The 19,966-nt window shown below is 39.2% G+C and overlaps 1 protein-coding gene and 1 non-coding gene across 2 annotated transcripts in view; one reads left to right on the top strand and one right to left on the bottom strand.

Moving 5' to 3' along the window:
- Positions 1–19,966, top strand: part of LOC115831215 (wings apart-like protein homolog) — a 66,474-nt gene that overhangs the window by 37,509 nt on the left and 8,999 nt on the right. Inside the window, exons 5-8 of the mRNA XM_030798440.1 lie at positions 15,337–15,432; positions 16,543–16,695; positions 16,960–17,096; positions 18,187–18,298. Of these exons, the coding sequence (XP_030654300.1) occupies positions 15,337–15,432; positions 16,543–16,695; positions 16,960–17,096; positions 18,187–18,298 (498 nt within the window). The remainder of the gene's footprint in view (positions 1–15,336; positions 15,433–16,542; positions 16,696–16,959; positions 17,097–18,186; positions 18,299–19,966) is intronic.
- Positions 715–819, bottom strand: LOC115831314. The gene has a single exon (XR_004026837.1). It is a non-coding gene; the product is annotated as a U6 spliceosomal RNA (small nuclear RNA).

The raw sequence follows: 19,966 nt of genomic DNA, 5'->3' as shown, positions 1-19,966 counted from the left end.
AACAAAGAACCCATGATCTAATCCAGAATCACATGTTAGTTTAGTTGTCACAAGTCTCTACTCTCCTTCAGTTGGCCATGGGATCTGTGTTTCCTGGTCTTTTCATGGTTTTTACATCTCCGGGGGAGTTAAGGCCAGTTATTTTGTCGAATGCCCCTCAGTTTGTGTTTGATACTTTCTCATGATTAGACTCAGGTTAGACAGTTTTGATGGCAACACAGAGGAGATGCCATTTTCTTGCTGCATCACATCAGGTAGTACTTAATGTCAGTTTGTACCATTACTACTGATGTTAACTGATCACTTGGTTAAGATGGTATTTTTCAGGTTCGTCACCTTTCCTCATTAGACTTTCACCCCATAGTTTATTGTTGATTGTTGCCTGAGTCAGTTTTTACAACATTGGTTGCCAAATGTGATTTCCTAATTCAGCATTTGTTCTACAGTTACTAGTATTTGGCCTTGTAGTGTAAGGTAGATATTTTCTTCCCCTCCATGTAGGTTAGAGTGTATGCATGTATTTTTATATGTATTCATTTAGTTATTACAGTATGAAGATGGATTTCTACTTTATTCAGTCATTTGTTACTGTATTTATTTAAATCAGTTCTGTCATTAGTTTGATCTTCTTAGATTTGGTTGGTGGATGTTCCTGCAAGCTGGCTTTGATGTGTCCCACTATTTTGCATTTCCTTACTTAACATTCTATTTTCTTTAATTTTAATGCTCTACGAATTTGTCTGTCATCCTTGTGCAGGGGTCATGCTAATCTTCTTGGTATCGTTGCAGTTTTTGTATATGTGCTGCTGAAGCAAGCACCTTACTGACATTCTAAGATGTTCCAGGCTCATCCTATACTTTCCTAGTCCTGGAGTCAGCCATTTCTTCAAGGATTCCTGTTTGCAGTTCATGGAGAATGGTATTTAGAAATAAATATTTGTTCACTAGGTATGGTTATTTCTTCTGAAGTGTCATTGCTTCTAGGCCCTCTCTGAGTAGACAGCTAGGAAACATGTAAAAATATGCATATACTCTTTCATATACAGACACATGCCTATTTCATGGTCATTCTATGTATGTTTAGAACCATGAGTTCACACTAATATTTCCGATACCACGTTTTATTCTAGACTTCTCATTTTCCATATTTTAATTCCCTTCACCGAGAGAAATCTGGTTTCCATTATCCTTCACGTGTGTTCTTATTTTCACAGTCATCATGTATGTAACTAGTTTCTTGACTATGCTGACCACCTTCCTCACCTCAGTTCTGCTGACATAGTCTGGCCAAGAGGTCCCCCTTCCCTCTACCCTGTGTTAGAAAGCATTAACTCTTTTGTTCGTTTGTTTGTTTATTTGTTTTGAGACAGAGTCTCACTCTGCTGCCCAGGCTGGAGTGCAGTGGTGCGAGCTCATCTCACTGTAAGCTCTGCCTCCCGGGTTTACTCCATTGTCCTGCCTCAGCCTCCCAAGTAGCTGGGACCACAGGTGCCCACCACCACGCCCGGCTAATTTTTTTTGGTATTTTTTAGTAGATGTGGTGTTTCACCATGCTAGCCAGGATGGTCTCGATCTCCTGACCTCGTGATCCACGAGTCGGCCTTCTAAAGTGCTGGGATTACAGGCGTGAGCCACCACGCCTCGCCCAGAAAGCATTAACTCTTAAGCATACGTGTCTGTGAGAATTTCCTTTAATGTCTCCCAGGAATATAGAGGAGTTGTTAATATCAGGATTGAGGGCTGACTCAGAAGATGAGGAGGGTGAAGAAAACTTGTAGTAAGAACATGGTTGAAATGATGATTCAGAAAAGTTGTCACTTGCTGGTGAGAAAAGGAAAGATAGGATTTGATAGATAGGGTTGAAACATACCTGGATTTAACCACCTATTGTTTCTAGGTAAGGTTTTGATCATTGAGCAGTTCTTGGTACTTCCGTTCATGAAATGTCATCCAGTTTCTGATTTCTGGCTACAGCTTCCCTACATGCCATTATTTGTAGCTGTCATATGTGTGCTGATATACTTAGATTATTTCTTCTGCTTGCCCTGCTTGTGGTTTGACTTCTACCTTTTCATTCAGCTGCTGCCTGTCATCCCTGCTTATAAGCATTCATTGTCTGTATAGTCAGCCTGACTGTACAGGTTTTCAGTGCTTGCAGGGTTGGTTGTGTTTTACCTGGGAAGTTGGCCATCTTGTTTTGCAGTTAAGACTGCTGCTGGGTCATTGATGAAACTAACCATAATGTCAATCTCAGTTTCAATTCTCCAATATTTATATCTTTACGTTCTTTTTTGTTGTTGAGACAGGGTTTCACTCCAGTTGCTCAGGCTAGAGTGCAGTGGTGTGATCATGTCTCACTGCAGCCTCGACTTCCTGGGCTCAAGTGATTCCTCTGCTTCAGCCTCTAGGGTAGCTGGGACTGTAGGCACACGCCAGTGCGTCCAGCTGATTGTTTGTATTTTTTGTAGAGGTGGGGTTTCACCATTTTTCCCAGGCTAGTCTCGGGCTTCTGAGTCTAGCCATCTGCCGGTCTTGGCCTCCCAAAGTGGTGGGATTACAGGCATAAGCCATCATGCCCAGCCTATACCTTTACTTTCATCATTCCCCTGTGGTTTAAAGCTAGGCCCTTCTGGCACTATCTTTTGTCTAACTCTTTAAGGAACATTCTGGACTTAATTTTTTCTTCCCATCTGTACTTCAATATGACACTGGATAGTGGGCTTCTGGGCAATTAAAATTTATCAGTATAAATCATGGTTACATATTTAGTTGTTTTAGAATGTTGTAATTATATAAACCTGGAGTTTTAAAGTTGAATATAGCTTTATACTTTGATAAACTTCATTTTTTGTTTTATAAAATGAGTTTATACAGGTTGTCAACTTACTAGCAAAATCTTACAATTGAAGAGACTTTAAAGGACAAGTACTCCCACATCTCACCCAAGAACAAATGTTCCTTCCACACAGTATCTTCCTTTAGCAGTTAGAACCCACTCTCATGAAATAGCATATTTTTCTGTCAGAACAGTTTTACCCAGTGTTACCTTTGTTATATGTATGGGGACTCACTGACTATCTTGAGATCCAGTCATCATGTGGTATTGTGAGATCTACTATATTCTCAAGTACTAGAAACCTGAGATATTAATTGATATGAAGCCTGAAAAAAAGAGTGACTGTAGCAATTGGATTGGTGATGAGGGAAACTGGCAAAAGTGTGGAAGTTAATAGCTGCTGCCATTCATTTACAGCTCCTGGGTAGGTGATCCAAAGAGTTGTTGAAGCTGAGCAGGTTCTGGCTGGGCCTCGGTATGGAAGAGAGGGAGTCAGTTTTAGTTGGCTTTTTTTCATCATTGTTTTTGTTTAGTGTTTACTACATGACTTTCACTGTGCTAGGGAAACAAAAAGGAATAAGAAGAGTATCTCAAAAGGGCAGAATTGTTTTTTCCTACTGGAATTTTAAGCAGTCTTAGTATTTCCTCAGTGTGTTTGTTCCAAACCAGAAGCATTATTGCTTCCTTTTATATAGGTAGTATTTAACTTAAATATTAAACCAGATAATTAAAATCATTGATTTATATAAGTCAAAAAGGCTTAGGAAAATGTAAATTATTTTCTCTCTGTGATCCAATTCTTGTGCTTTTTTTTCCTTTAATACTTTATTCTGGATTTTAATAAAGAATGAAAGTACTGTTAATCTTTTTTTTTTTTGGATGTGGAGTCTCGCTTTGTTGCCCAGGCTGAAGTGCAGTGGCACAATCTCAGCTCACTGCAATCTCTGCCTCTTGGGTTCAAGTGATTCAACTGCCTTAGCCTCGGGTAGCTGAGACTACAGGCGGGTGTCACCATGTCCTAGGGCTAATTTTTGTATTTTTAGTAGAGACAGGGTTTTACCATGTTGGTCTTGAACTCCTGATCTCAAGTGATCCTCCTCCCTCTGCCTCCCAAAGTGCTGGGATTATAGATGTGAGCTACCATGCCCTGCCAAATCGTATTTTCTTTAGTATAGGTGCCTTTAAAGTTTGAAAGTTCAAAGTATTTTACTCTTATTTCCCAGGAAATGAGGCTTGAATTGAGAACATGTGGCCAGGGGTTATCAGGAGCTAGAAAGCACTGACATCCATTTGATAGTTATAGATGGGAAGGAGGGGGGTAGGGATTGGGAGGGTGAGTGGGGGGAGATAGGAGGGACGGGAGAGGGGAGAGAGAGCGCGAGTGAGCGCATGCACACGCGTATGTGCCTGTGTGTGTGTTAGGGTGTTTATAGTTTGGAATTTCATTTGTTTTTCCATTTTGTACTACAGTCACGCATTACTTAATGACAGGGATACATTCTGAGAAATGCATCATTAGGCGATTTCATTGTGCAAACAACACAAAGCTAGATGGGATAGTCTACCACACACCTAGGCTATATGGTGTAGCCTGTTGCTCTTGATATGTTGCCGTACTGAATAGTGTAGGCAGTTGTAACACAATGGTAAATATTTGTATATCTTAACATAGAAAAGGTACAGTAAAAATACATATAAAAATGGTACACCTATGTAGGACACTTAACCATGAATGGAGATTGCAGGATTGCAAGTTTCTTTGGGGAGTCAGTGAGTGAATGTGAAAGCTTAGGACACTACTGTAGACTTTATAAACACTGTACACATATGCTGCACTAAAGTTATAAGATAATTCTTCAGTGATAAATTAACCTTAGCTTACTGTAATGGCTTGTTTTGTTCTTTTTGCTTTTTGTTTTGAGACAATCTCCCTCTGTCACCTAGGTTGGAGTGCAGTGGTGTGAACACCGTTCATTGCAGCCTTGACCTCCCAGGCTCAATTGATCCTCCCACCTCTGCCTCCCTAGTAGCTGGGACTACAGGTGGACATCACCACACCCTGGTGATCTTGTATTTTTTGTAGAGGTGGGGTTTCACCATGTTGTTGAGGCTGGTCTTGAACTCCTGGGCTCAAGCAATCCTCCCCGCTTGGCCTCCCAAAGTGCTGGGATTACAGACGTGAGCCACTGTGGCCAGCCAGCTTACTGTAACTAAACGTTTTAATTTGTTTAAAACCTTTTGGCTATTGTTAATAACACTTAGCTTAAAACAAACACACTGTACTACAGTACAAAAATATTTTCATTCTTTATATCTTTATTCCGTAAGCTTGTTTCTATTTTTAAAATTATTTTTAACTTTAAAAACTTTTGTTGCCTGGGTGCGGTGGCTCATGCCTGTAATCCTGGCACTTGGGGAAGTTGAGGCAGGTGGGTCACCTGAGGTCAGGAGTTTGAGGCCAGTCTGGCCAACATGGTGAAACCCCATCTCTACTAAAAATACAATTATCCAGGCATAGTGGCGGGAGCCGAGATCGCGCCACTGTACTCCAGCCCGGGCAACAGAGTGAGACTACCTCAAAAAAAAAAAAAAAAACTAAGATACACTAGCCTAGGCCTATCCAGAGTGAAGATCATCATTCTCACAGTCTTCCACCTCCACATCTTGTGCCACTGGAAGTTCTTCAAGGGCACTAACATACATGGAGTTATCATCTCCTATGATGCCAGCCTTCTTCTGGAATAACTCCTGAAGGACCTGTCTGAAGCGGTTTTACAATGAACTTTTTTTTGTTTTACAAGTAGGAGTATATTCTAAAATGGTTAAAAGTATAGTAAATACATAAACCAGTAACTATGTTATTGTTAATAGTCATTCATTGTCACGTGTTACTGTATCTAATTGTATGTGCTATACTCTTTTTTTTTTTTTTGAGATGGAGTTTTTGCTCTTGTTGCCCAGGCTGGAGTGCAGTGGTGCGATCTCAGCTCACTGCAACCTCTGCCTCCCAGGTTCAAGCGATTCTCCTGCTTCAGCTTCCTGAGTAACTGGGATTACAGGCATGCACCTCCATGCCCAGCCAATTTTGTATTTTTAGTAGAGGCAGGGTTTTTCCATGTTGGTCAGGCTGGTCTCAAACTCCCGACCTCAGGTGATCCACTTTTGCCTCAGCCTCCCAAAATGCTAGGATTACAGGCGTGAGCCACTGCACCCGGCCTGTATGTACTGTACCCTTATAGGACTGGCAGCACAGTAGGTTTGTTTACGAAAGCATCACTACAAACACTCGCCTAATGCAGTGTGCTAAGATGTCACTAAACGTTAGGAATTTTTCAGCTCCATTAAAATCTTACGAGACCACCGTTATATGTGCAGTTTGTAATTGACCGAAACTTTGTTATGTGGTACATGACTCTGTAAAGTACATTATTATTAACTGTAGTCACCATGCTATAAGTCAGATCTCCAGAACCTAATCATTTTATAATGGGAAGTTTCTACCCTTTGACCAAAATCCCATTTCCCCTACCTGCCAGCCCCTGGCAACCACCTTTCCACTCTTTGTTCCTATGAATTTGACTTCTTTAGTGAATCCCTACTTTTTCCCCAATGGTTTATAATCTATTACTGTACTTAATTATTTGGGGCCTAAATTTGTCCTGATTTGGCTAGTAGAGCCTCATTAAGCTGGCTGTTTGATTCCTCTGCCATGTCCCCATCATTCTATGAAAACTTCTTTTTTCCTGGTGTAACACGGTGTTGTAGGTTCATCTTGTACCTGGTCAGCTGTAGCCTTGGGATCAGGTCCATTCTCTGAGGAGTAATGATTCTCTTCAGTGGAGAATGGTATTAGAGACTATGATAATGGGCCCTAGGTGTGTCCTTTGCTTCTTGGCCCTTTTAGCAAACGGGCATAGGAAACATGCACGTATACATGTATTACATACATACATATATATTCACATACATTCACATACAAATATACCTTCACATATATATGTGGATTCATGCCTGTGTACATAAGTGATCTAGAAATCATGAATTCACACTGATGATCTTCAGTATCAATGCATTTTCACAGGATTATTTCTTGCCTTCTGTCTTTTTCACAGTGAGAGCCCAGGGTTCTTTCTGGCCTTATGTCTTTTTCACAGTGAACAACAGCAGCAGCACATTTACTCAACTTATATCTAAATAGGTACAGAATTGCTTTGCCCATTCCACTACAGTAAGTACATTTACAAAAATTTTCAGGAATTGTTTGGCAATTCTGCACTTGCCCTACTCCATCCTGCCCAAGATTGAGGGTATAAAGTCAAATAATATGTTCACAAATTACTTGGGATTATTTCTGCTTGCCTGCCTCTTGGTTGGTCAGTGCATTGGGTGGTTTGTCTGGCTTCTCTTCACAGTATTTGCTGTCCATGTGAAATATGAGTAGGTTTCTTTGTTCTGGTTTGCTTTAAGTGTTGGGGTTTTCCGTTTCCATTCTTACTGGTTTTTTTTTTTATATGTACAACATTATAAAAGTCAAAACTATATAAAAAGGTGAGTTTAATGAGGTCACTTCATCTGAGATCTGTTCCAGTCTGTCACCCACCCTTGTAGGGAACCAGTTTTATTGTTTTCTGCTTTTTCTTTTCTGTGTTTCTTTTTTATATAAAAATAAACAGACTAAAATTTTTCAGCCAGGTGCGGTGGTTCACGCCTGTAATCCCAGCTCTTTGGAAGGCCAAAGCAGGCGGATCACCTGAGGTCGAGAGTTCGAGAGCAGCCTGATCAACATGGATAAACCCCGTCTCTACTAAAAATACAAAATTAGCTGGGCGTTGTAGCACATGCCTGTAATCCCAGCTACTCGGGAGGCTGAGGCAGGAGAATCGCATGAATCCAGGAGGCGGAGGTTGCAGTGAGCCAAGATCGCGCCATTGCATTCCAGCCTGGGCAACAAGAGCGAAACGCCGTCTCAAAAAAAAATTTTTTTTTCTTACATAAAAAGTAGTATCTATATGTGCTGTTTTGCACTGTCTCTCCTTTAAAATTTAGTAATATTTCTTGGAAATCACTATCAGTTCATGTAGATCTTCCCCAGTATATATTTTTATAATTCTAAAGACTGGTTTTAGATTTTATTTTTTTCTTTAGTTTCTGTCTTCCTCCATTCTCTTACATGTTGACTTTTATATCTTTTAAATTGTTTCTTTTTAATGTTGTATGCGCATAGTTTACCCACATCCAGTATTGGCAAAATTTTATACTTTCAGCATGTCCTGTTACTATTTGTTTCTGAATTTACTGTTGTTCAAAGGTGGCTTCTTAGGATTTGGTTCAGATGTTGTAAAAGAAATCCCAAATTAGTTATTAATAGATGGCTTATTTTTCTCTGGCTTACCAGTCTCTGGTTGTTTATCTCTGGACAATTTTCAAATTGCTGCAGTGTAGGGGACCCAGGCTTCCCTTGTGTGGTGGTATTCTACCATTTCTAGACTATTGATTAAGATAGAAGGAACTAGAAGGGAAGGCAATGAACCATCCCTAGAAGCCAGGACCCAGAAGGTGTACCTCACTTCTCTTCACACTTCATTGGCAAGAGCTTAGTCACATGCCCATGCAAGCATCAAGATGTTGAGAAATCTGTGTGAGCATGTGTCCAGCTAAATGTTCTTAAAGGAAAATGAAGGGGAGAATGGATATTCTCTAATCACAGGTGGTGGTGTCTCAGGATATTTATAGCTTCCGGTTTTTTTATTTCTAAATTTGATAATCATCTTTCTAATACAACTTGTCATCAATATTTAATGGTATTTTTAGTTGTGAGAACTGTTATTTTAGCTGTTTTGGTCATGGCTCTCATACTGGTATCTTTTAGTTTTAATTATTGAATTATAGGCTAAGTTATGTTCTCACAAAATGCCAACTACTGAATTTTACGTTTTTTTGCATGGACTTTTTAGAACTTATGACCAAGTTATGCTATTTCCTGGTGATATTCCGAAGTGACAGTTACCTACTTTTAATAAAACCGTGGCTACCAATTACGCTTTTGAAGTTCTACTCACAGTAGTGGTGTGCATTGTTCTTCATGAAGATAGGAATTGACAATTTCTTCATAAAAATGGCAGCTGTCTTTTTAAAAGTCATTACTACCTGTTGTACACAGTTGATTCAGGCAGAGAAGAAAGACTTTGCAGCTTTATTTCTTCTCGTTAGCTGTGGATTAGATTCTCTACACAGTGTTTCATATTGCATATTACAATTTCTAGTTCTTGATAGTACAGATGCTGTTGGTTTTAATTTAGGAGTTTCTGTAGTCTTCCTTCAAATAATTAAATACTTTGGATATTTAACATGTGTTATTTTTTTTATAGTTTAAGACCATTTGAGATTGTATGATTATGCTTAAAAGGAAGTTGTAAAGAGCTCAAAGATTCTTTGTAAGACTTTTCTTCTCCTGCTTCTGATTCCAATTGTCTTTTTTAAAGGATTTTTATAAATCCTTTAAAGAAATTTTTGACAATCCAGATCCAAATTGTTTTTTTCTACTTCCCCCTTTTGAATTGCCACTAAAGTACTGTGCACACATACACCCATAGTTATGCATTGCAGTACTTCTTCAGAGTTCATTTAGTTGTACTTCATGCTGATTGATTGAATTACTGGTGATATCCTTGTGTGGTTAAGGCTGGATGAATTCTAATCAGCTTACTATTTTGTCTTCATATAGCACATAGTTTTTAAAACGTATAAATAAATTTGCTCTTCTTGTTTATAAAGTATTTATGGCTTAAAAACATTCCTTTTTTTTTGGCTGTGCGCTGTGGCTCACGCCAGTAATCCCAGCACTTTGGGAGGCCAAGGCAGGTGGATCACCTGAGGTCTGGAGTTCAAGACCAGCCTGGCCAACATGGCGAAACCCCATCTCTACTAAAAATACAAAAATTAGCCAGGCATGGTGGCGGGCGCTTGTAATCCCAGCTACTTGGGAGGCTGAGGCAGGAGAATCGCTTGAACCTGGGAGGCGCAGGTTACAGTGAGCCGAAATCACACCATTGCACTCCAGCCTGGGCAGTAAGAGCGAGAAACTTTGTCTCAAAAACAAAACAAAACAACAACAAAAGAAACCCATTCCTTTTTTTCCTCACTTTTATGAGCCAGCCCAGTGGGGGATAACATAATGTCACTTCCTCTTAGATTTTCAAGAAGGAATGCTTTCTTTCCTCTGTTTTTTTTTTTTGTTGTTGTTGTTTTGTTTTTTTGTTTGTTTTTGTTTTTTTGAGATGGAATGTCACTCTGTCACCCAGGCTGGAGTGCAGTGGTGCAGTCTTGGCTCACTGCAACCTCCATCTCCCAAGGCTCAAGTGATTCTCCTTCCTTAGCCTCCCGGGGTAGCTGGGATTACAGACGTGTGCCACCACACCCGGCTAATTTTTTTGTATTTTTAGTGGAGATGGGGTTTCACTCTGTTGGACAGCCTGGTCTCAAACTCCTGACCTCAAGTGGTCTGCCCACCTCGGCCTCCCAAAGTGCTGGGATTACAGACGTGAGCCACCATGCCTGGCCTTTACCTCTGGTTTATAGTTGTGATTCAGTAATCCAATCTGTTAACAACAACCTTTGTGGTGTTATTGTAAAAACCAATTTTTATCCATTGTTTTTGTAGAAACTATATTATCTCTCATGAAGAAATGCCCCATCAGTTTGTCAGTGGAATATTTTTTCCTTAGCTTTAATGGAATGTCACATTTGACGTTTTTCTTGCTTATGCCCCTGGAGCACTGAATACAAAAAAATAATATGTTTAAGATTACTAGTATTGAAATATGCTAAAATGGTTCTGAATATTTAGAATGTTAGATTATTATTATGAACTTTTTGCTTGTTTTGTTCTGAGTATTTTTCTCATTAATTTACCTAGCAAACAGAATCCATCCTTTTTTTTGGAGATAGGATCTCACTCTGTCATCCAGGCTGGAGTGCAGTGGTGTGATCTTGGCTCATTGCAGCCTCCACTTCTGTACTCAGGAGGTGATCCTCTAACCTCAGCATCTCAAGTAGCTGGGACCACAGGAACCTGCCACCATTCCCAGCTAATTTTTGTATTTTTTGTAGAGACTGAGTTTCACCATGGTGCACAGGCTGTCTCAAACTCCTGGGCTCAAGACATCTGTCTCCCCTGGCCTCCCAGCTTGCTGGGATTATGGGCGAGAGCTACCATGCTTAGCCACAACTTTTTTTCTTTAACACAGAAAAACGTTTAGGAATCTGGTTTATATGCTGTATCTGCTTTTCTTTTTTTCTTTTTTTTCCGAGACAGAGTTCTGCTCTTATTGCTCAGGGTGGAGTGCAATAGCACGATCTCAGTTCACTGCAACCTCTGCCTCCCGGGTTCAAGCAATTCTCCTGCCTTAGTCTCCTGAGTAGTGGGGATTACAGGCACCTACCACCATGCGAGATGGGGTTTCACCATGTTGGCCAGGCTGGTTTCAAACTCCTGACCTCAAGTGATCTGCTCGCCTCGGCCTCCCAAAGTGCAAAGATTACAGGCGTGAGCCACTGCACCCGGCCTGTATCTGCTTTTCTGTTGCCCGGGCTGGAGTGCAATGGCACAATCTTGGCTCACTGCAGCCTCTACCTTCTGGGTTCAAGTGATTCTCCTGCCTCTGCCTCCCAAGTAGCTGGGACTACAGTGCCTGCCACCATACCCGGCTAATTTTTTGTATTTAGTAGAGACGGGGTTTCACCATGTTGGTCAGGCCAGTCTCGAACTCCTGACCTCAGATCCACCTGCCTCGGCCTCCCAAAAGGTCTCGAACTCCTGACCTCAGGTGATCCACCTGTCTCAGCCTCCCAAAATGCTGGGATTACAGGCATGAGTCACTGTGCCTGGCCCTGTATCTGCTTTTCGAACAAGAATAAAATTAAGAAGATTAAAGACAAGCCTGGTGGTGCAATCAGAATGACTCTGTTAACATTTAGCTAGGTTGCTAAATGGTAAGGGTGATTTTTGATTTTCCATGGAAAGTTGATTGCTATATGGTATTTTTACATATATTGTACACACACAGTCACTTTCATTGAGTGAAATTAGCATGTGACATACCACTATTTTGTGCTTTACATACACAATTCACTTAGGAGCATGTGGAATTACTGTACTGTTTTAGAATGATGTAAAGAGCTCAGTCAATGTTCCCTTTTCTCCCTTACCCTGTTTCTTCCTCTCCCTGCCGTGTGTATGTTAGCCATATACAGATATTACTTATTTCAGTTTTTAGTTAGATGTGTCTTCAATATCCCTCCTCCCATAATAAACCCTATATTAATCTTGTAAGACTTTGAAATAAAAGTCAAGAAAAAGTTCTAATTGGACTACTTCCCTTTAGATTGCTTATTAGTATTAAAATGGTAAAACATCATCAAAAGCTTTAAAACTAATAGTCTTACTAAATTGCCTTGTTCAACAGCATAACCAAAAGTTCCTTTAATATGACCTTTTAATATAAATTATTCAGTTATTCTGTATGCTGTTATGCTTCAAGGACTTTTGAGATGAATAGACACATCAGTTATTCCATTCGTTTATCATATTCTTTATTAGGTAGGCTATATATTTCTATTTTCTTACGAATGTGTTAGACTTAAACTGAGCAGCACATCATCACATAACAATTATTAATAATATTTAATACTTAGAAAGCACTTTTTTTTTTTTTTAAACGACAGTCTCGCTTTGTTGCCCAGGCTGGAGTGCAGTGGCACAATCTCAGCTCACTGCAACCTCCACCTCCCGGGTTCAACTGATTCTCCTGCCTCAGCCTCCTGAGTATCTGGTACTACAGGTACTCACCACCACGCCCAGCTAATTTTTGTATTTTTAGTAGAGACAGGGTTTCATCCTGTTGGCCAGGCTGGTTTCAAACTCCTGACCTCAGTTGATCCGCCTGCCTTGGCCTCCCAAAATGCTGGGATTACAGGCGTGAACCACCGCACCCGACAGCACATACTCTTTCAGGCACTCTTAACAGTGTTTTAATTTAAAACTGTGAGCCACCCTAGTATTTTGTTAGCTGTGGAACTAGGTAACTAGATTATTACTTGTAGTCAGTGCTTTTTTTTTTTTTTTTTTTTTGAGACAGAGTCTCACTCTGTCACCCAGGCTGGAGTGCAGTGGCACGAACTCAGCCCAGTGCAAGCTCTGCCTCCCGGGTTCACACTGTTCTTCTGCCTCAGCCTCCCAAGTAGCTAGGACTACAGGCGTCCACCACCGTGCCCGGCTAATTTTTTGTATTTTTAGTAGAGACGGAGTTTCACCGTGTTAGTCAGGATGGTCTCAATCTCCTGACCTCGTGATCCGCCTGCCTTGGTCTCCCAAAATGCTGGGATTACAGGCATGAGCCACCGCCCCTGGCCTAGTCAGTGCTTTTTAAAAAGTAATTTCTCTTTTTGCTTCTTTAATTTAATTTTATTTTTTGTAGAGACAGGGTCTTGCTTTCTTGCCCAGGCTGTTGTTGAACTCCTGGCTTCAAGTGATCTTCCTGCCTCGGCCTAGAGGCGTGCTGTAATTACCGGCATGAGCCACTGTGCCTAGCCCAGTCAGTGCTTTTTAAAAAGAAGTAAAATGCTTGAGCTTTGAGGCACTCGTTCTTGCCAAAAGGCTGTTGTTAGCAAAGCCTGGGCTCGGAATATGCTTGAGGTACTAAAGGTAGTTCAAATTAGGGATCCATAACTAGCAGACACACAAGTTATATAGCTGGTCTTTGAAAAGAATGGAAGGAATGGAGAGGTAGGTTTTAAAATTTATGTTCGGTCCACGTTATGTGTTGTGTCTCAGGAAGCCAGATCAAGTCATTACATGAGTGCATAAATTGTTTCAGCTTGCTAATGCATCATCATGTTATGCACACCTGGCATTTATGAATGATGGGTTTGTATACACAATACAAATGAGAGTTTTTCTACTTTTATTAAAGATAATATATAAAAAGCTAACCATTAGTTCACACTAACGCTTAATGCTAATTATGTTGCTTCAGTGCAGCTAGTAAGGGGATGTAGTTAAGTTTTTTAATGTAGATTTTTTGACAGTCTTGAAGTATGATTTTCCACTTATTTTTGTTGTACTGAAAATAAGATTTGTTTCATGAGAGAAAATCTCTAATTTGACCAACCATTCATTTGAAGTTCAAAACATAATTTAATGTCACTTTCGTAGAGGATAGAATGAGGTGTTACCTTTCTATCTTGTCTTTGTAATTACGCAGTTTTCTCTTGAAAGTGAGGGTTTTGTTCTTTTACTTGATTTGATTTTGTAGGTTTACTGTCATTTATTCTCAATTCTGAAATTCAGTGTTAAAACTGAAAATCCCCCCTATAAGTTTAAGTAAATTGATAGGGCAGCACGATAACCTCAATTGATGTGAGGGACTTTACATCTTTGTCCTGCTTAGTGTGACATTTTGCTGCAGAAATCACGTATGTTATTACATGGTACTTTTTTGGATCGCACTGTGTCTTGGAATATGTGGTATATGTGTTATATTTACCTTGATAAAATTTGAGAACTCTTGAGTAGTGGCATACATCTGGCTGCAGTGGTTTGCTTTAAATGAGCTCATTATCTGTCATAAACTGCTGGATTCCCATTGTTGGAAGATTGTGAGGCATGAATTGGTAGTAGGAAGAATAAAGTTTTGCCGAAGAACACGTTGAACTATTATTATTATCATCATTACTGTTTTTTAAATTTTTTTGAGACGGAGTCTTGCTTTGTCACCCAGGTTGGTCTTGAACTCCTGGGCTCACCCAGGTTGGTCTTGAACTCCTGGGCTCAAGTGATCCTCCTTCCTCACTCTCCCAAAGTGCTGGGATTACAGGCATGAGCCATCATGCCCAGCCCATGTTGAGTTAAATGTGTTGATTACTTAGTAAGCCTAGCAAGAGGTTTACCTTTTTTTTTTTTTTTGAGACGGAGTCTCACTCTGTCACCCAGGCTGGAGTGCAGTGGCGCAGTCTCAGCTCATTGCAACCTCTGCCTCTGGGTTCAGGTGATTCTCCTGCCTCAGCCTCCCAAGTAGCTGGGATTACAGATGCCTGCCACCATGCCCAGCTAATTTTTTTTATTTTTAGTAGAGACGGAGTTTCACTGTGTTGGCCAGGCTCTTCTCAAACTCCTGACCTCAAGTGATCCACCTTCCTTGGCCTCCCAAAGTGCTGGGATTACAGGCGTGAGCCACCGCGTCTGGCCTAGGTATACTTTCAAGTGCCATCTTTTCTTGGTTAGTCATAGTTGCACAGAGCACTAATTACTGATTTTGTGACCTAGTACTACAGTGATTATATTTGCCATAGACATGAGAATGGGAATTATGGTGGGACTAGTCCCAGATAGTATCCATCCTGCTGTTTCTAGGACACGTTTATGCATATAAATTATTCTTTATGATTTTTAGTTGAGAGTCTTGTAAGGATGGCAGCGGTTGATCTTTCTCTCATTTCTCTAGTCACCCACAAAAGCTGTATATAATGCCAGACATTGGAATCATCCAGATTCAGAAGAACTGCCTGGGCCACCAGTAGTAAAACCTCAGAGTGTCACAGTAAGTGAACTGTACTTATTTATTTTGTGTTTTTTAATAAGCTATAAATTAAGCAGTTACTGTATTCATACTTCGTAAATCTTTGACTTTTCTATTTAACAGTTTATTTTGGCTTTCTTTACTGAAACTTAGTAAGTAGTTTCAGTTTAATTCATTGGAAAACAGGATTGTCAGTAAGATAGCAGAAATTCTAGTGCTGCTAGGTTAAACAATGAAAGCCATAAAAATAAGGCTCTTGTTACTCATGACCCACATTTCATGGAATTTATAGTATTTAGTGTTTAAGAGCAAGATTATCCATATTTGATGTTTGTATAAGAGCTGTACTGTATATTACATCCTATATATATTTCTAAGTGGCTTTCAGTGCTTAATTTGCTTTTCAGAGGCAAATCTCTTCCTGTATTCTAGTAATACTTTTCAATCCAAAACATTAGGAAAAAGATTCTAAGCAACTTATTTTCTCCAGAATGACTGGTAATGTCATACATAATTTCTAGGTTAACAGTAAAGCTTCAGTCATCTGGAGTTATCAAGTAAATTAGTTCTTTATAACAATAAGAAATTTGGGGATAGAAGTCTTTCTAAAGTATAATGTACAGTTCCCTGTCTTCTTAAACTGATTAGACTCCTTTTGATATTATAAAGAAATAATTTTGTATATTAGTAGTAATATAGCATGCTCCTGTTACAGCTATTTATTTCTACCCTAAACTACTTCACACTCGTGTGCTATTAAAATTCTTTTGACTCTGTCTAGTTTTTCTGTCCTGTCCCTTTCTCCTTATGAAAGCTATTTTTGCATGCAGTTGTGGTTCTTTAGTCTTTCTAATGGTACTAGAGACAAATGACAAATTGTGTGAAATAAAAAGTTTAAAAAAGACTAGAAGGAATCCTTGAGTGGTTCTTCTGTGTGCAGACATACATATGTCTTACCTGTTAGTGCATGGAATTCAAAGTATTTCTAAAGACCTTTGAGAGGCCTCCCTGCTCCCTGCTTTTTAAAAAGCTTTATTTACTTTTTTTTGAAGCTGAATTTGCCAGATAGATGAGATGTTCCTATTTTTATATATTTATTTAGAACAACTAATTTAATACCTTTATTAATAGGTGAGGCTGTCTTCAAAGGAACCAAATCAAAAAGATGATGGAGTTTTTAAGGCTCCTGCACCACCATCCAAAGTGATAAAAACTGTGACAATACCTACTCAGCCCTACCAAGATATAGTTACTGCACTGAAATGCAGACGAGAAGACAAAGAAGTAAGCAGCCGTATACAGTGTTTACTGCATGTTGATAGATTTTTGTATGTAACATTTAGCCTTTTAATATCTTCAACAAATATCAGTATACTGATACTCAGTTTTGAACCACAAACTTCTTTTGTCCTACCATCATCATTGTTCTAAAAATATTTTTGTTGCCATCTAACGAACTATTTTATGTACTTATGTAAAGTACAGTGAGCCCATAGGTTTAAATATGCTAGTTCCTAGTTAAGGGGTGAACTTTTTTTTTCTTGGCAGTTATATACTGTTGTTCAGCACGTGAAGCACTTCAACGATGTCGTAGAATTTGGTGAAAATCAAGAGTTCACTGATGACATTGAGTACTTGTTAAGTGGCTTAAAGAGCACTCAGCCTCTAAACACACGTTGCCTTAGGTAAGATCTTATTTTTGTATTTTACAATTATGTGCATGCTGTATTAAATTTTTTCAACTAGGTGTTGTCCAAAAAGCCAAACATTTTTTATTTTGTTATGATGAGGTAGTATGTATAGTCAGTGATATGTTAAAATGCTATCCATTTCTTTATAAATAATTTGATTCTACATGATAAGAGGGAAAGCTGGATGATGAGAGCCTTTTTAGTATAGCCTAGGCTTCAGTTTTCAAGTGCTTAAAAAAAAAAAATTATGCTAAAGCATCTTTTTGCCCTGTATGGTGGCTCATACCTATAATCCCAGCATTTTGGGAAGCCAAGTTGGGAGGATCATGTGTGTCCAAGAGTTCGAGACCACTTTGGGCAACATAGTGAGACCCCATGTCTACAAAAAATAAAAAATTAACGAGTCATGGTGGCATATGCCTGTAGTTCCAGCTACTTGGGAGGCTGAGGTGGCAGGATGGCTTGAGCCCGTGATCATGCCACTGCACTCCAGCCTGGGTGATAGAGTGAGGTGAGGCCCTGTCTCCAAAAACAAGAAAGAAAAAATTACCAGAAAGAAAGAAAGTAAATAATTAAAAAAAAAAAATCTTTTAAGTTCTTTTTACCTCTCATGTTCAAGTAATAAATTAGATTTATTTAAGCATATTGTGATCTGGATGCTTACATTTGCACCCAAATGCTCAAAAAGGTGATCTTTTGTATTTCCTAATGGATTGTTTGAATACTATAATTTTGATTGAATTTTTCAGTCACTTGGAGTATATCCAATCAAATATAATTATAATTTTTATCAAGTATTATGAAAGGCAGCTCAGATTTAAAGCTTTTAGTGGTAGTAGTAATGTAAGGAATGCACTAAAGACAGTTAGGTTATTTTTTTAAAATACAGTGTACCTAATCATGCACCAGGCATCAGTATATTTTTAATAATGTGTTTTGCCTATGGTTTTTATATTGTGATCATGTATGGGCAATGCTTTGACCCTTTTACCCCCTTCCTATTTGCTGGTTTTGGTATTACACAAACTAAAAACTAATGTACTAGCTGTTTCCAGCCCCCCTAACGTACTCTATTTTCTTGTAGTGTTATTAGCTTGGCTACTAAATGTGCCATGCCCAGTTTTCGAATGCACCTGAGAGCACATGGGATGGTAGCAATGGTCTTTAAAACCTTGGATGATTCCCAGCACCATCAGGTATTTTTTAAGTTTCTGAGATTGAGAAGCCTTATGTTGAAAACTACTAGTCTATTTTGGCTATCAAAAAATATCTTCACTGAATATTCTATAAATATATCCTAATTATAGATTGAGTTCATTTTATTTGCTAAATTTTTAGTGCTTACGGCCAGAAGTTTTTGCTTAATATTTATTTTCTCATGAAAACACTTTTTCTTAATATATCATTTTATACTATTAAAATTGTATTTTGTTATCTTAGCTAATGTAGTATATTGATACTGAATTCTGTAAGTATAATTTTCTCTATAATCAGAAAGCACTGAGAAGAATCTTTTAATATTATTTGATACTAATGAGTGGAAAAAAACTGGTTTGGAAATGCAGCCCTAATTTTTTAGAAACGTTTTTGTCTAGTGTTGAATCTGGAACATGGCCTCATTGTGATAAGGAATAAATTCTTCATTTTCCTTGCCTTTGATGCTTTTGCTTAATAATAAACATAGCAAAAGTTATTAGGTTTAACATTTTCCAAAATTAGAAGAAAGTAACCATCATTGCTAATTATTAGCATTAGTAGTATTTTGAGATGGCCTTACTATATTTTTGTTAAAGAAATTATGTTCTAAATACAGATTAGGTGATAATTTAATACTGCATCTTCTGGGCCGGGCACGGTGGCTCATGCCTGTAATCCCAGCACTTTGGGAGGCCAGAGTGGGCGGATCACCTCAGGTCAGGAGTTTGAGATCAGCCTGGCCAACTTGGTAAAACCCTGACTCTACTAAAAATACAAAAAATCAGCCGGGTGTGGTGGCAGGCACCTGTAATCCCAGCTAGTAGGGAGGCTGAGGCAGGAGAATTGCTTGAACCCGGGAGGTGGAGGTTGCAGTGATCCGAGGTTGTGCCACTGCACTCCAGCCTGTGCATTTTTAAGTCCTAGCTACTTTGGAGACTAAGGGAGGATCTCTTGAACTCAGGAGTTCAGATCCATTTTGGGAAACCTAGTGAGACCTCATCTCTTAAAAACAAACAAAAAAGAGAATTCGTTTGCTTTATTATGCAGTTAACAGTGAACTTAGACATTACAGTATGATTTTTAAGGGCAGTGGATCCCCCATGGCCTTTACTATGGCATCCTAATTTCCAAAAATAATTTGCTGTATAAACATTTAATCAGACACCTGGTCTGATGCTTCTCTACTTCTGGGGGCTCAAAGTTTAAATCTTTAGATGGTTGTGTTTTCTGTATATTGAAATAGGTGTAAGTACAGAATATCTCAAGTGTTGGAATATACCAAATGTAAGACCTTTTTTTATATTCACATTTATCTAAAATATTTCACCTTCAGTATTTAGATTGTATGAGTAGAGTGTCCTGGCCAGGTGCGGTGGCTCACGCCTATAATCCTAGCACTTTGGGAGGCTGAGGTGGGCAGACTGCCTGAGCTTAGGAGTTCAAGAACAGCCTGGGCAACATGGTGAAACCCCATCTCTACTAAAAATACAAAAAATTACCCGGGTGTGGTGGTGCATGCCTGTAATCCCAGTTACTCAGGAGGCTGAGGCACAAGAATTGCTGGAACCTGGGAGGCAGAGGTTGCAGTGATCCGAGATGGTGCCACTGCACTCCAGCCTGGGTGACAGAGCGAGACTCCCTCTCAAAAAAAAAAAAAAAAAACGAGT

Source organism: Nomascus leucogenys, chromosome 18 (genome assembly GCF_006542625.1).
Source record: "Nomascus leucogenys isolate Asia chromosome 18, Asia_NLE_v1, whole genome shotgun sequence".
Classification (NCBI taxonomy): domain Eukaryota; kingdom Metazoa; phylum Chordata; class Mammalia; order Primates; family Hylobatidae; genus Nomascus; species Nomascus leucogenys.
This window is presented reverse-complemented; position numbering and strand designations above follow the sequence as displayed.